Raw genomic sequence first — 17,080 nt, forward strand, 5'->3', positions numbered from 1 at the left:
TGCCAGAGACCTAAACGCCAAAGAGCACACAGTCCACCACGGAGGAGCCTTCCCGCCGGGACAGCCTGGCTGGGACCCAACACGCTCTCCTTCGCAGCCTCCTGTGCCCATGCAAGGCCACACCCTCGAAGCTCCGCCCCAGGCCAATTTGCGATCCCCCTCTCCCCAAAGAATCCTCCCTCAACCGAGAGGTACGCTCATCCCGGACACAGTGGCAAAAGCCATCGCTCGAGAAGCAGCGCAGAGAGTGGCTGCAGAAGGTGGCAAGGTAAATACATGCATGGGATTTTCAGGAGCCACTGTTGAAACTAATTAATAAAACACAATTTTGTGCATTTCCCATAAAGCAAATATTCAATTCCAATCATTCTTTTCCATTTTTAGGGTAACAGGAAGCATGAAAGGTTTGGGGAGCAGGGTCATTCCTTTCACCAGCATCATTCTGATGAGGAAGAAGAAGATGAGGAAGGTTTTGCACGAGGTCGTAGGAGAGGACCGTCGGTCGATGAGTTCCTCAGAGGCTCCGAGCTGGGGAGGCCGGTAAGATCCTTTGTGAAAAATCTTAAGCTCTTTTTACTTTATGAACACCAACGTTTTCTTGAGTGAAATGTCTCACCACTTTCACAAAGTGCGGATGCATGTGTGTTGGGTGGCTGCATGCACACACACACTCATTTCACCCGTGTCTCTGTGCGTGTCCATGCGTGTGCATTCCCTCATCTTTTCGTGCTTTGGTACGTTTGTTTGTGGACTTAAACAACTGTGTCTGTGTGTTTGTGTTTGTGTCTTTGTGACCACCAAAAGCTTCACTATAGTCACAATGAAGATTATCACAGCGAAAGCAGCCGGGGCTCTGACCTGTCTGACATCATGGAAGAGGATGAGGAGGAGCTTTACTCTGAGATGCAGCTGGAAGAGGGACGGCGACGCAACTCACACAACACACCCAAGGTGCAGTTCTTTGCACTTATTCTGAAAACCCAAGAGTCAACCACCTGTGGCTTTTGTTGAACTCCCTGAACTGCACAGGCACAGATACTTCCAATGAGACTGCTGCCTTGACTTGCATATAGTATATGTTGTTGGTGTGTGTGCTGAGCTCCAATTAAATAATCCAGTTTGATCTAACTGAAGAGCAGTAACCTGCCAGATGTTTTATTGATCAGTAAATCTTCCCACATTTGTAGAATGTAAATACTCTAAAAAAACAACTTCCAATACTTTTGCCCATGTTGATTTTTCTAACGCCCACTTATAGCTACCAGGTTACCAGATTGGTCAGAAATTTCGTTTTATGTCTAAAATAAACAAGACTGAGTAGATATTAAGTCAACTCATAAGTCTTAAAGAATCCAGCTGCTTCATCAGGTAAGGGTAGGAGAAAACCAAAAAGACCCGAGCGACCACAAACAAAGAAAGCTGTAAACTCAAACATGTGTCCATTTCATGAATGCAAATATCTATGTTTCCACTGTGTGCTAATCTAATTTTAATTCCTATTTTTTTTTAATTGAAGTAGCAGCAGAAGATATACAAATATGGAAAAGCTCAATCTTGTCTTACGTTTTAGGATCTTTGTTATTAAAGTGGTTTCGTGAGCATTTACAATATAGTTTCACACTCATCTACTACTATAAAGCCCCTCACATACTATAGAGAAACCTCCACACACCACCAAAAACACACAAAAGCATGCACACTACAAATGCAAACACACTATTAAAAGTGCATGCACAGTTCACTAGAAAATGCTCTTATGCACTTGTAGAATTGCTTGCAAACACTAGTATAACCACTACTATAGACCAGTGGTCTCAAGTCCTTCTAGTCTGTGGGACAGTTGGTACCAAAAAAATAAATAAATCATAAATTAAAATTTTTAGCATTTATTTATAATCTAAAAAGTGTTATATATATATATAAAAAACTACTTGACTTGAAGCAGGGCTGGGGCTAGGGGGGGCCTAGGGGCGCAGATGCCCCTGGCAAAACACCCAAATTTTCCCCCAAAATTTTGAGTCAATATAATTGACAAAGATTAAGAAATTATCAATACTTAAAAAAAAAGGTTTGAAATACGTATTTTTGATCCTTTTATTTCCACTCTGCTACTTCTCATTTGCCACCCTCCCAAAGTTTTCTGCCCCCCTCCTGCCCCATCATTTAAAATGATCCAGCTCCACCACTAACTGGATGTTCTCCACTAAATCATTTTTGACGCATGTCAAGTTGTTCAGTCACGTGTCGAATAAATCCACTATTTTCTTGAAGCTATGGCAAAATTGAAAACCCCAAGCTAGCAAAGTCAACAAAAAGTTTTTGGAAAGTTCATTTTAGCAGAAAAAGCCAGCGAGGAAACAAAAGAACAGCCCTTTTCTTCAAAATAGAAGCTGCCGTAAATGGACAAAAACCAGTAGTTTTACTCCAAATGTGGATTTTCGCGACTATAATAATAATAATGTGAAATATTCAGCAACTGACTGTCTAATGTTAAGAGAATGCTGCTAATAAAGTTGCTCAAACATTGAATTCGCATTTATGATTATTACATTCAGAAAATACCTATTTTACTGACATTTTTTTTGTATTTATCCATCAAACATGAAAATGGGACGAAAATGAAGTTGGCGTCTGTTTTTTTTTTTTTTTTTTTAGCTTCCACTTATATAGTTATGGTTTAAGTGAACATCTTTATAACATTTAATGGTTTCTACATGAAATCTAGTTTACAGATAAAGTTTAAACCAGAGGGCGTAGATTAACTTTACCATAAAAAGTTAAGAGAAACTAGATGGTAAAAAAACAAAAAACAAATATTAATCATCATCGTCTATGAAAATATTTTTTTACATTAAACTTGTCTTTTGCGAGAAAAAGGTTGGGGACCACTGCAATAAAAACACTAACACACTGGCAAATAGACCTGCACACACTAGTAAAAATGTTTGTGCACTACTACAAACACTCTCAAATGAAACACTTCTAAATATGTGTACTGCAAATCTTGGCCCACAGTGCAACAAACTCATGTGCTGCTGCAATCACTCTGAGACACAACTATCAATGCTCTGACACACTAGTACAAACACTTGTAAGCACTAGATGCTAGTAGTACAAACACTCACATGCTCTAGTACAAAGGGTCTTATAACCACAAATACTGTCATTTAGCTACGAAGACCTATGAACAAAACTGCTTACCCAATTAAAATGCTACATTTAAAGATGCTAGCACACACTACAAACACACACTACAACAATTGCTTACACACTAGTATACATGGTCTCAAAAAGTACTAAAAAGGACGGTTTACACTTTTATGAACATTTGCACACACTACTACAAACGCTTCTACACATGACTAAAAATACTCCCATGCCCTAGTACAAATGCTCGCACACTACACACGCTCCTAAAAACAACAACATATGCTCTCATACAACAACAAACACAAACAAATTATTATACACATCACTGAAAACATGCTCTCCCATTAGTGAAATACTTACACATACCCCTACAAATTGTCCCCACACACTACAAACACGTATAAATCTTGTTATGGTCTTGTACAAATGCTCACTCTCAATCACAAATGCTCCTTTTCACTAATACAAATGCTTACAATCACTTTTACAAACACTTCTAACACAAACATTTGATAGTACTAGTACAAATTCTTGCATGCACCCGTAAAAACATTTGCAGACACTAGTAGAAATGCTTGAGCATAAGAAGTAATTTTTCCAGGGTGCCAATCCTAACAGCAGGGGGTCCAACTACCAGAAGGTTATTTTGAACAATGGTGCATCAAATTTGGTGATGGATATTACAAGTTTTGCCAGTTCTCCAATATTCCTTGGAGTGTTTGTTCTTCAAATTAGGATTGCACTAGTAGCACAAAGTGTTACTAGAACCATTAGTAGTGAGTACAGCCATGAGTACTTACATTAGTAGTGAGTCAGGTCTCCATAGTAACAAATTTACATCAAAACTTTGGGTTTTTAATTGGTTTGCTAATGAAGCAGTACATAATTACGAGTTTCTTTATTTTCAGTTCATCTTTTTTAAGTTGCTTTCTGTCTATGGTCTTAATACTTTCACATTTACACCATACGTGTAGAAACCCATTCTTTTGCAGAAACTTTAAAAAAAATGTCTTGTAGCTTACTCTCCATATCTTTAGAGACCATTCTCCTGAACAACAAATCTTCAGTGGATGAGTCATTGATCCTGAAGGTCCAAATCTATTCATTTGTAGCCCAAACTCAGTCTGGCTTCTTGAAATAGACCCTTGGTTGTTTTTTGGTGCCTTTTTTTCCAATCACCTCACCACTCACCCACTGTAGTATCAAGTCTATTCAGCCACAATTCTGCAAACTATTAGCTTTGCAATTGAAATTTCATTAGCAAACAGTAATTCATGGATGCAACTTGTACAGAAGAGTTGAAGCCCCGCCTCTTTAGCTGCAGGAGTGGCTTCAGTTTCAGGCAGGGCCACATCTGCAGTAAGAAGAAAAATATCACTTGCTGTGTTTGAATGTGAGTCCATGTGTCTGTGTTTCAATGCCTGCTTGTAAGTTCTGCATGAGTGTGTTAACAGAAATTATGTTCAAGTTTTTTTTAATTTTAGCTTGGAGTGTTGCTATGTCTGTAAGGCACATCATGGTTTTGTGATATCTGTGAATGTTTTTTGTGTTTGTTTCAGACTAACACTTCGGGCGGAGGTCATCATGACCGGGAAGGTGGAAGACAAATTCATCATGGTGGACCCCATCCTCAAAGGAGACCTTTAATGGTCCCCTCCATCGGTCAGTAAAGTCAAGTGGTTGAAAAGAATGTTTTTTTTATTATTATTATTATTTTTCCTGTGCCATTCTGCATATGTGTTTAAAACTCTGATAAAACTTTCTCAAGCTTTTTGTTTCTCCAGATCATCCCAGTGTCTTTAACCATGCTCATTCTTTTCAATGTGCAGGCTTTGAAACGATTGCAATACAGCTATTTACTATCCCAAAACACAGCAATGCATCGTTCTTCTCTAACACCGATACAGATGTTATAGATTTTATACTTCAGAGGCTAAAGCACAAATCTTTAGCCCCTCTTTTGGGGACAGGACATTTGACATTTTGCCTTGTAACCCCATCACCTTCTAACTGGTATTTTTCATAGAAGTAACCTCTGAGAATAATAGTGAGCGAAACCACTCCCCCACCATCGAGGATGTTAACTATGGCAGAGTAGCTCGGCACAGGAAGTGGGCATCCCGCAGGCACACTGGCTGCACCAGGCCTCGCCATGGTATGTGCCTGCACTGCTGTTTTTACCGACACAGCATGGCAGCAGAAAGGTCACCAGCACCTGGCCAATGACAATAAGTAACTCTTTTCCACCTGCAACTGGCTGTTTGTTTGTCTTTAAGAAATACTAGTTAGTCTACTGCTTACAGTTGAACAGCATGACTGCACTGCACTGGAATGGTGAACACGCTGGCAAGAACCAAGGTTGGAAAGAAATGTTTCCATGCTTGCAGATGATTAATATTTAGCTCTCTGATCTGAGAATGCCATGCACACACTGCACTGAACTCTGAACGCCCACCTCACACTATTGAAACAACTACACGAGTTACACATTTTAACCAATAAATATTCATTTTTCAGACTTGTAGTATTATCGACCGTCTTATTTCTGTTGTACTTCATTTCTTGTAGACTTTTCATGCCTTGCAGTGGACTAATGATTACCTTTCAGGAATTCTTTACCAAGATTAGTTACTGATGTCTTTTCTAACTTCAAACACTATCTTAACATCGACCCTCTTTCAACACTTTTGATTGACCTGGACTGCAAGTAACTCTTTGCTTTCACAATTCTTCTTTCTTACTGCGCCTTTAAGCTAAAATTTCAATCTCAGAGCATCCCAAAAACGTCACCCAAATTTGCACACACTGTTAAACACACCTAGTACCCAGTACTAGGGTGAACGACCAACCCCTACCCAAAAAACGTAATAAAGAGGACATCACAGTGGGCCAAACCATCAACAAATGAATGGGGCTTGAAAACTATACATTTAAAACATAGCAATGAAACCAAAAACAGACGTTTTGGGGATATCCAAAGTTATAAAATTATTATTATGGGATGGCCTTGGGCCTATAGTTTAGTGGCCATTTTGTGGTCAGTGTGAAATGTGTTAATTTTCACACATTACATTATGGAAAAAGAAACTTTTGTTCACACGATCTTCCCAAAAGAATTTCCAGACAGCAACACCTGGTTAAATTTACAAACACAACCAAAGTTTATTTTTATTTTTATTTATTTTGTCTTTGTCCTCAGGAAGAAACTAACAAAATCACCTTTAGTACCACTTTCAAATTTACACTATTCCAAGGGATTTTCATATGTCACCTCCTAAATCCTCAAGCATCACTTAGAACGTAAAAATGTTAGAAATAAAATGTATAGATTTTAAACGGCGTTAGCAAAGCAAACTTCCAAAAGTGGCGTTCCCCTGTTGCTCACAGTTTTTACCAGATTTTTTTAAAATTTAAATACATTAATTCCTGACTCGAGCTGAACAAAATGATATAACATATGATATGAGCATATTATAAATGTGGGCATGGTTAACAAAAACCTCTGTTGCCAAGGAAATCCAAAAATGTACTTTTGCCAATTCTTCTAAAAATTAGACTGACTTGTTCGTCACGCCCAGACGAGCAAAAATTAAAAAGAAATATTTTCATCAATTTGAGATAGAAAGGGGGCTGTGAGGGTGGGGGAGATTAGCATCTGCAGGCTGTATTACGCCACCCTCTGATTCATTTCTACTTTTTTTTTAGCACTTACTGTATGGAGCCAAGTACTAAATGTGAAGTTTTAGTTTTAAATTAGCACCAGCTTTATGTGAGAAGGCTATTCTAAAATACACAACCAAACTTTGTTTAATGTTGCCCCATGTCCATGAATCACTTTCTGTTTGTGTATTGTACCATACAGTGTATTTTAAGAAAAATTAGAAAAGAAAAAAAACCCTTAAAACATGACTTGGACCCTGTAGTTGTGGATGCATGTTTGTTAAAATGTTCCAAATGAAGTTCAGAGGTTCTTTCTGCATGCTCACAGGCACAAGTATGACAAGAGTCCAATCACTCGTGTGGTGCATGAATGAATCAGAGTTCTGAAGTCAGAGAATTTTACTGAGTTCTTCTGACTAAAGCATGGCTGAAACATAAAGGAAATACTTGATATATACTGACTGTGTAGTCTTAGATCTCAGTAAGTGCTCTACAGTCTTCTCCATATGTTTTCTGTGTTTTACCAAGCATCTCAAACTCTGCCTCGTTGAATAAAGATGGCACCAAGTGTCCAACAATTCACATATTTTGTGTGTTTAATCGCATTTGTCAACTTATTAAGTTAACCTTATGGGATTGTATGATCTGTGGTTTTGTTTGTCTTTCTGGTGTTTAAGATGGCTACAGGGATCGGGACCGCCGATCTCCCACGTACTATGAGGAGTCTGAGCCCGAGGAGCCCTTTCGGATCTTTGTGGCTCTCTTTGACTACGATCCTCTGTCCATGTCCCCAAACCCAGATGCAGCTGACGAAGAGCTCCCATTCAAAGAGGGGCAGATTATTAGGGTGAGTTGCTCATTATTTGCTTATTACTATCCCTCAATCCTGAGCTGGAATATTCATAGTTTTTACTTTGTCTGCTCCAGACCTCATAAAAGTCTGTGTGGTTCAACTGAGATCTCCACCTGCTCACTCAGGTGTCATAAAGACAGTTTATACATTGGTACAATGTTATCACAAATCAACATAAAAATCATTGCCTTGGGGGGTAATAAAAACAATGTTTTTAGTAATGTCTGTTCTAAATGTGCTCTAATATTTGCTTAAGCAGGCCGTTAAGGGTCCTCAAAAAACATGCAGGTAACACAAAATCTGATAGGTTCTGTCTCTTATCTTGAAATGAAGCTCCAAGGCAACAGGAGGTCTTATTCTGACTTCAGACATGAAATGATATGAGTTTAAACAATCTGCTTAATAGTAGTATTTCTCTAATTGAAAGCTGAAATCAAATTTTAATCTAATCTAATTTTAATTATGAATCTAAAATCACTTCAGCAAAGGCAGAAGCTTGACGACGCTCTAATGTTGCTTTCTTTCTCTCTCATTTGTCAGGTTTATGGTGATAAAGACACTGACGGGTTTTACAGAGGGGAAGTAAGAGGCAGGATGGGTCTGATCCCTTGTAACATGGTGTCAGAGATCCGAGCCGATGATGACGAGACCATGGAGGAGCTCATCAAACAGGGCTTTCTGCCTCTTAGCACCCCAGTGGACAGAATAGGTACTGCACATGCATGCTCATATTTACACACATATAAAGTTGTGATTATTGGAATCAGGCAGAAAGGAAAAAAACAAAAAATTCAAAAATATTTTTTAAAATGTACGTTTCTAAGGTTGTTTCACTGATAAGTTGCAATGAAAACTCAAATGTACTCATGAATCAACAGGTTTCTATTTTTTAAAATCATATAAAAAAAATCTCTGTTTTTTTTTTCTCCTCAAGTAACCTTTTTTTCTTTGTGTGTAGTGTTAAAAAACCTTTTCCTGCGCATCTTCCAGAGAAACATTAGTTGCTTCTCTAAAGTCATAGCTGATTTTTAAATTTAATTTAATTTAATTTTATTTTATTTTTAGCTTATGTTTATAAAATATTTTAAGATCTAATGCTAAGATCTTAATTTGACATCTAAACCCCTCTGCATTGAAAATCTGGGTACTTTTTTCTTCTGTGAACACAGCGTGTACTGAATTTTATTTATTTTTTTTAATTTTGAATACAGAAATAGTATACCAATAGTAAACAAAGAACAAAGAAAAAAAATCCAGGGGGTGTTAAAAATACTCATAATACATAATAAACACATAATAACACACAATAAAGTGAACATATAATACTAGTTTTCAGATCTTTTTTGTTACTAAAATCACTTACGTGTTTCATGTAAGACACAACATCATTATAAAAGCGCTTAAAAACTGATTTATGTTGACTTTGCATTTGAGGATGTGAAATGTTTCCAATAGGATTAATACATTTATTTTATTATTATTATTTTTTTTAAAGTATCTTCTTTTGGGCATGTACTGAGATACCTTTTGTTATAAATGACCGCTTACAGAGCAGAACAGACGAGGTCTTCGTCGAGATCAAGCCTCCAGGAGGATGGTGGCTCTGTATGACTATGACCCCAGAGAGAGCTCCCCCAACGTTGATGTTGAGGTATCACCTACTGTGAAGCAAACAATCTTATTACTGTTACAATTAAAAGTATGTATCCTCTAAGAATGGTAACTTTTTTGTTTAAATGAAATCTAAACTCAATATTTTAGTGTTGAACAGATTTCTTTGACTGTATCAAAAAAATAACAATTGTAGAAATGCAAACTGTGTCACTTGTGATGACATTTCTTGTCAATCGGTGAATCTGTTTTCTGACAGGCTGAGCTGACGTTCTGTGCTGGTGACATCATTGCTGTGTTTGGAGACATTGATGAAGACGGGTTTTATTACGTGAGTGCCCTTTGCCATCTCATCAACCGAACTGAGCTTAAAATTCTGTGTTGGCTCCCTTTCCCTCTTCATATTCAATCGTCTGAAAGAGGCACACTGCTCTGTCAAAATGTCAGTCTGTTTTGTTGTTGTATATTACAAAAAGGCTGGGTGTTATTGTGAATACGCTAATGCGGCTAACAGATAGTGAAGTTGTGGGACTGTTTTTTTTTTTTCGTTTTTTTTCACATGCAACTAACAAGGTTGGGAGTTAGCATAGTCACATTAAAGTTTGTTTTAGCAGTATCAGTCTATTCTTTATAAAAGCTACAAACAAGTATTTTTAATATGCCTTTTTATTATTCATAATTATGTTAAAAAGTCACAGTTTTTTTGTTTAAAAAAATATTCTGCTAGTTTTTTGGACTGTTTTGGCATTTGCCAAGTTTTTTTAGGCTATTTTGGAGCTTACATAATATTTCAGCTTTATGCTAGCTGTTTTGGCTAATTTAGGCTTTTTTCCATTTTTAGGCTGGGTTAGAGTTTGGTTACTATTTCAGATACATACCAGCTACTTTGCCTTTTTTCTATATTTAGGTTATTTTGAAGTTTAGCTATTTTTTCAGCCACATATTAGCTGTTTTAGCTAACCTAGTCTAGTTTTTTAGACTAGTTTGGCATTTAGCTGATATTTTAGCTGGCTATCAGCTTCGGCATTATTAGCTTATTATTAGCTTCAGTGAATTCAGCTATCACCTTCTGCATTTTCAGCTATTAATTTCGGCATCTTCAGCTATCAATTTCAGCGTTTTCAGCTATCCGCACTAGCATCTTCAGCAGCCAAATTCCGCTTACAGCATTTATACTAGAATATAATGCTATACATCTAGTTTATAATTATGTTAAAAAGCTACAAATGTTAAAAATGTAGTTTTAGTGTTCAATAAATGTTTATCCTGTTCGACCCGCAACCTAAAGTGTTTTTTGGATTTCGGCCCCTTGTGCGATTGAGTTTGACACCCCTGTTATATACTGTAGGCTGTGACATAAGTTTGAAAAAAAGACCATTCGTTAATAGTGCACCTTATAGTCTGGTGAGCCTTATAATGGGAAAATATGATACATCTTTGATTGCAAGCAGATTTTTTTTTTATTCTATGATACTGGACTTGTTCTTCTACTAAGGTTTGAACTCTGAAAGTTTAAACAAGAGAGAAAAGTGTGAAAATGTTCATGTTCATGTGAGAGGTTTACAGCCAATCCTGCTTGCAATAAACAAGGAAACTCTGTAATTATCTGTGGTTTTGCGTTTTTAGAACCTCCATTCTCTGGTGTATGAGTGACGTCTGCTGTCCTCTGCTCTCCCCACAACTGTCATCAGGGGGAACTCAACGGCCACCGCGGATTGGTTCCCTCTAACTTTTTGGAAGAAGTGCCTGACGACGTGGAGGTGTATCTGACCGATACACCATCCCAACACCCCCAGGAAGGGTCCGCCAACCGCTCCAACACCAACTCTGCCACCACTGTACCAGAGGGAAAACGGGTACATCATCATCGCCGCTCTCAGCGCTAGACCCTGTGTTCATCCATCCTCCGTCCTCTCTCTTGATTTCTGTTTCTCGCTTCCTCCACTTGCAGTCTATGTGCTGTTCATTGTGTGTGTTGTCCATGTGGTGACAGTGGTGACTCTATACAGACTAACAACCCCCTCACCCTTTGGATAAAAAAAGGGGATGAAATCCTGTGTTAGGACCTTTCTTAGTTTCAGAGAAAGGAAGAAGCAAAGCCTGACATGGACAAAGAGGATAAACTGTGGGAGCTCTGCAGGAGGTTCATGCATGTAGCAGCAGTTAAGGAGGACTTGTAAAAAGGCTCATTCTTTACACAAAGTAATTTGGTACCTCTTTGCACTGAAACACAAACTTTAATCATGCTTATTGTGTATAAATAAAAAAAGGATTTATGAACACATGAAAAACTGCTATCCAATAGCACTGAACAAAAAAATCTTTGAGATGAAAAGTTAAAAAAGCATGTTTTTTCTATCTTGATACATTTTATAGTTATGTATTTACTTAAGGAGGCTTTGTTTCTTTGTGTATACTACCCAAACACAAGATCTATTTCCAGCCCCGCTGACAGAGGATGTGTCGTTTGCTCCGAATCCCAACGACAACACTAACCTCAGCAGTGAAACATCCATTCTGTAATGTTACAATGCAACAATAAAGAATCAGAGGAAACAGTATTGGATTAAAAAAAAAAAAAAGAACATTCTTCTTTGTGTTCATGTGTGTTGTTGGTGTTTTCAGTTGTCATAGTGGTGTGGGTTTTCTCAGCGGTGACGGTGCTGCCACATCTGATTTCCTTTTTTTTTTTTTTTGTTTTTCCTCACCCGCTTGGCAAAACAAAAACAAACAAACAGAAGGAGATTGTTCATTTCACACCATAAATGGCTCTGTCTGCCTTGTACAGTAAGTTGGCAACTTGAGATACCAGACTCGCAGCTCTAAAGCGCTCAGCGTGTGGTCACCAGAAACGCCCCCCCGTGCAGCTTAACACAAAAACTTGTTTTCTGGTTCAATCAGTCAAATCTGTCACAATCCCTGCTCCGGTTTTTGCCAAACTCTTGATTTTATGACCAATTTTTTTGTTTTTTTTGATCTGGACTAAACTTTTATGTGAAAACCAACAGATCAGATGAGTGCTGCTTTAGAAAAGAAGCCTGGAATCTGCAGTTGTGTCCCTGGGTGTTGTACTGCATATGATTGTACTGAGTCTATGTTCCCTCGTGGCCTCCTGACAGTGGATTTTCTTTGCTTCTGTGGTGTTCCCACTTTGATGGCTTTCTACTCTTTTGTGATTCTTTTCTATGCAATCTGTGTCTGACTGTGTAAACAAAAAAATATTGAAACCATATATTTAAAGTTACACTGATGTTATTATTTTTGTTACTTCAATTAAAACTATTTTCCAGTTTGTCAAAAAAAACTGTAGGGGTTTAAACTTGTGCTGTTTTGCCTTTGATAATCAGTTCCTTAAAAAAACATGCTGACAAAAACAACAATCACTCAACTAACATCTAAAATTGAAATCAGAATCTAAAAGTGTAATCTAGAATAATCTGCACAATAAAAAAGGAGATTATAGCATAATTTTTATGCTATCTCATTTTTTTAATAAGTCATCGTAACAAACTTTAAAAATTAACCTTTAAGACAATTCTTGCTGTTTTTCTTTTCTTTTTTAATTAAATAATACAAAAATTAAATCGGCAAAATATGTTTTTATGGTTTTAAAAAAAAAATTGATTCTAATAATTCAATTGCAGGAAAAAAACATTTAGGTTGGGATAAAAAAAAAATCTATAAGCTGTTTTCAAAGTAAATTGGTTCTTCCAAAAATTATGTTCTAAAAGGGTTTTTGGGATTGTAATTTTTAGTTTTAGAGGTTAACTGTTAAACAAAGAACATTTTCCTACACTGTAAAAAGTGAAATATTAGATGAATTAACAAAAGTTAGGTAATTTGTTACATTTAAAATTATTAGTTTTCATCAAATTAAAATTTTGAGTTTTACTTAAAAATCTAATTTGATAAAAAAAAAAAAAAGAATATTTTTAAATGCAACAAATTACAGAGTTTTTGTTTATTGATCCAGTATTTCACTTTTTAATGTGTGAGGATGACTTAGGTGATGGGCGAAAAACTTTAAATAAAAACTGATCTTAAGGTATTTGTTACCTTGTCTTGTCCGGATTATCTTCTTTTAAAGTAAATGTCAGAGTTGTTGATCGACCTTGATATCAGAACAAAAACGAAGTGTAAGGGATGAGAAGTTTGCACATCTGAAAAGAGAAATCGTGCAGATTTTGGCGCCTTTATTCTGCCATCTAATGCATCTTTGTTTTTGACAAGGTCTTAGTAAAAAAGTGTCAAACCACATTTTGTATATTATTTGCACAAGAGATGAAACAGAGAAAACCAACTAGACCTTGTTTGCATAATGCAATTGACCATGTTGAGCCCACTACATCAAGGAAATGACAGAAAATTCACATTGTTGGAATTATTAGGTCAAATCTACAAAGAAAATTGCATTTTTATGATATAGTTTCAGTTGTGATATGCTGTTTTGCTCACAACAATATTAGTCTAAGGAACAAAAAGTATTGACATGAGTTTTCAGGAAAATAGGGCTTAATTTACGCACCATCTCAGATTTGATCCACACATTTTTAACACGGTGTAACTGTATTATAAAGAATTAATCAAGTAGGTATTTAGAAAAGTGTATAACAACGGATAAGTTATTCTCACCATTAGGTTATGAAAATTAGCTAAACTTTTTCCCCCCAAAAGTGTTTTTGAGACTTCATGGGGGCAGCCATTTTGAAATGAGCAGGAAAAGCCCTTCTACTGCCCCTAGTGGAATGACGATGAACTGCAGGGAAGAAAACCAGGATCAAAATGGGTTTTTAAGGAAAGTTTGGATCATGCTAATGAGACATTGTTCTCAGAAATATCTAAAACATGACGTTTTCACGTTATTTTTAATGCAACACAGCAGTAAACAACCCTAGAATCCAGAACAAACAAAAATCTTTTTATTTTCAATTTCACATCACAGAAGTCTCTCTTGATTGATCGGAGGCTTTTGGGGCTCTTACTTGCTCTGTCTGGTGACTTGTAGGAGGAGCGTTGAAACATTCAAGTCTTGCTTCCTTTGTAATGTGCTTCCTCCTGCCTGCATGCCTCCCCGTCATTTTTCTTTCCAGGCCGCCACGGAACCCACCGACACAGCCAATAACATCTCCACCCCCGTCCGGGCACCGTCTCCCATCATCCGTCCTCTCCTCCCAGGGACCATGAGGCCCCTCAGCCCCTCGAGGAGTCCCCACATCCCTCGGGACCCCAGGGACTCCCAAGATTTGGCCAACAAGAAGAAAAAGGGACTTCTTTCTAAGGGAAAGAAACTGCTCAAGAGGCTCTCCCCAGTCAAATAAAAACTCACAAGTAAATGAAAAAATGTACATTACTTGTACATTCAGTTGGGATTTAGCAACCCCTGATAGAGGACCGGAGCAGTGTCTCCTGGATTTGGTAAGTCCAACATGTCCAGGCAAAGATCAGCTCGCTCTCAGTCATATATCTGGTTTTGGGGATCCACAGGCTGGAAACTGGCTGGAACTGATCACATACGTTTTGTATAGTACTGTGCCAAAATCAAAACATATATATTACTGTGACATATTTTAAATAGAGTTATTTTAAATGAAAAAAAAGCAAACAAAACTAGGATTTTCATGACAGGATTTTTCAGTTTTTGTTTATTAGAAAAAAATAGATGAATATTTTTTTTTCTGCATTTTCATGCGATCCTCTGCAAAATCCCTACTATAGGCTACACTGTTATGTTGCATTCTATAAAGCAACGCTTGGCTGCTACAAAAATCTTTTTCAGTGCAATATTGTAAGGTTGATGGTAGCATCTGTAGGGAGAATATACAGAGAAACATTGAAGATGCTACAGTCAAAAAGCCAAGAGTTTTACTAATCCGGATTGGCACAAGGGCATTAAAGCTTTGCAGACTCAGTGGCCTTTCTGAATTTGAACAAGCAGTTTGAAGAATTGAGTCAGTAACATTTGTTGTGTTTGCTGTCATGAAACGCCTAGTTTGAGCCAAAATTTTTGTGTCTATCTTCCTGTTGCACAAAAGTGTGTTTTTGTGTGATGACTGATTTAAAAGAAGAAAAACTATAAAAAAAAAATAAATAAAAGAAGAAGTTTGCGTGCCTGTGTAAATGTACGGCAGCGTGTGGTGCATTATTGATTTGCAATTCATTTTTTTCCATTTTTTTTTGTGCGCACTGTAAAAAGTGAACCGTTGGATCAATTAACACAATTTCTGTAATTTGTTATATTTAAAAATATTAGCTTTTATCAAATAAAATGTTTGATTTTAATGCAAAATTTTAATTTTGAGCCAAAAAATTAACAAATTACAGAATTTTTTTCAATTGAAACGGTTCAGTTTTTACAGTGTAAGAGAGAGGTCATATAAATAACGGTCTAGTGATCTGTAGTGACGTGCTGCTACTTCCATCCCAATATTTTTATTTTTTTGGCCTTGCGCATTTATGGGACACAATGAAGCCTCATAAAAATCTATCAATCAAAATGTCAACGCCTGCATTGTCGTCTGATTTTTGTTTCAATGACTGTTTGTGGAGAATTAATTGCTTAAGTTTGAGTTCTGCTTGCACTTAAAACGTACACAAGGACTACTATATACACATTTAGTGAGTGTTCAAGCTGTTGATGTGTGATCATTACGTAGGACTCCGATACCTGACCTCATTTTATGTCACACTTCTGTCATTAGATGAAATGAGCTGAAAAGCTCCAACTGACGTTTTCTGATTTCACTTGGGTTTATTTTCTGTTTTTATGGGGGGGAATAAATGATCAGAATTAATGAAAATGTAAAACGAAGATGTAAAATCAAGATGTTTTCTTCTTTGCTTTTTTTTGAGGGAAATAATCCTGACTCATTTTCCTCCACAGCTTCTTTTAAGATGGAGTTGTCCTAAATAAAGAAGGTTCTAGAAAATGTGTTTAGATATGAACTGAATTAGCCTGAAGAGTGACTTTGTAAAGTGAGACTATTGGAAGTGAATTAGAGCTAAAATACTTGCATCTAACATAGCTTTAATACATTTTGTTCATTGTTTTTTAACGTTTATCTGCTCTTTTTGTGAAGTTGCACTTGAGCGAGGATTGAACTGTTTTTCGGTGTGAAACAGGGTTCCCTCCCCATTTTGAATCCATATGTTTGACATCATGTGTTTGCTCATAAACAGTGGAAAACTTCCTCAATTAAACATCTTTCTATTTCTATGTTTATCACACAACCGGTGTCCTCAGAACCAAATCCCTCACCTGTAATAGTGTCTCCCCTTCTCGCTCTTTTGTACTTTGATCCATTTGTAGACATTTTCTAAATGTTTCTACTTGACTTTATGAACGCCTTTTGGTTTTAGTGCACTGAGATTTCCTCTCCCTGAGCATTCATGGTGTCCTTTCAGATCAGCTGTATCAGTCCACCACATGTGCTTCCTTTCTGAATCAAGGATTAAGAAAAGGAAAAGACAAAACAAACAAAAAAAGACACACCATTGTATGATCATTTATGATGATTACTGTAATTATGTGTGGGTGTGCATGTGAAAATATTGAACTTTTATAATCAAATTAAATTTGATATTTTTTAGAAAAAAAACCCAGCACACGTTTTGATTTTTCTTCTTTCATCAAAACTATTTCAGAAGGACGGAGACGATGGGATGAGAAAATAAACTTCACACCTTGTGAGCAAAATCTGTAAAGGTTTTATCTAAAATGATAAATGGAAGGTCAATATCATATCAGTTTGTATTTTTACTGTTTATGGAAAATCATCAAATGAGCAGAAAACAAGAATAAGGACAACT

At 36.8% G+C, this 17,080-nt stretch overlaps 1 protein-coding gene across 1 annotated transcript in view; it reads left to right on the forward strand.

Annotated features, from left to right (window-relative positions):
* The window catches only part of LOC112163390 (RIMS-binding protein 2), an 83,600-nt gene extending 68,242 nt beyond the window's left edge, over positions 1-15,358 (forward strand). Inside the window, exons 16-25 of the mRNA XM_036214618.1 lie at positions 7-268; positions 385-540; positions 805-951; positions 4,710-4,812; positions 7,488-7,657; positions 8,204-8,372; positions 9,214-9,314; positions 9,534-9,605; positions 10,966-11,130; positions 14,365-15,358. Of these exons, the coding sequence (XP_036070511.1) occupies positions 7-268; positions 385-540; positions 805-951; positions 4,710-4,812; positions 7,488-7,657; positions 8,204-8,372; positions 9,214-9,314; positions 9,534-9,605; positions 10,966-11,130; positions 14,365-14,592 (1,573 nt within the window). The 3' untranslated portion in view covers positions 14,593-15,358. The remainder of the gene's footprint in view (positions 1-6; positions 269-384; positions 541-804; positions 952-4,709; positions 4,813-7,487; positions 7,658-8,203; positions 8,373-9,213; positions 9,315-9,533; positions 9,606-10,965; positions 11,131-14,364) is intronic.
* Positions 15,359-17,080: the final 1,722 nt, after the last annotated feature.

Source organism: Oryzias melastigma, linkage group LG12 (genome assembly GCF_002922805.2).
Source record: "Oryzias melastigma strain HK-1 linkage group LG12, ASM292280v2, whole genome shotgun sequence".
In the NCBI taxonomy this organism is placed as follows: Eukaryota; Metazoa; Chordata; class Actinopteri; order Beloniformes; family Adrianichthyidae; genus Oryzias; species Oryzias melastigma.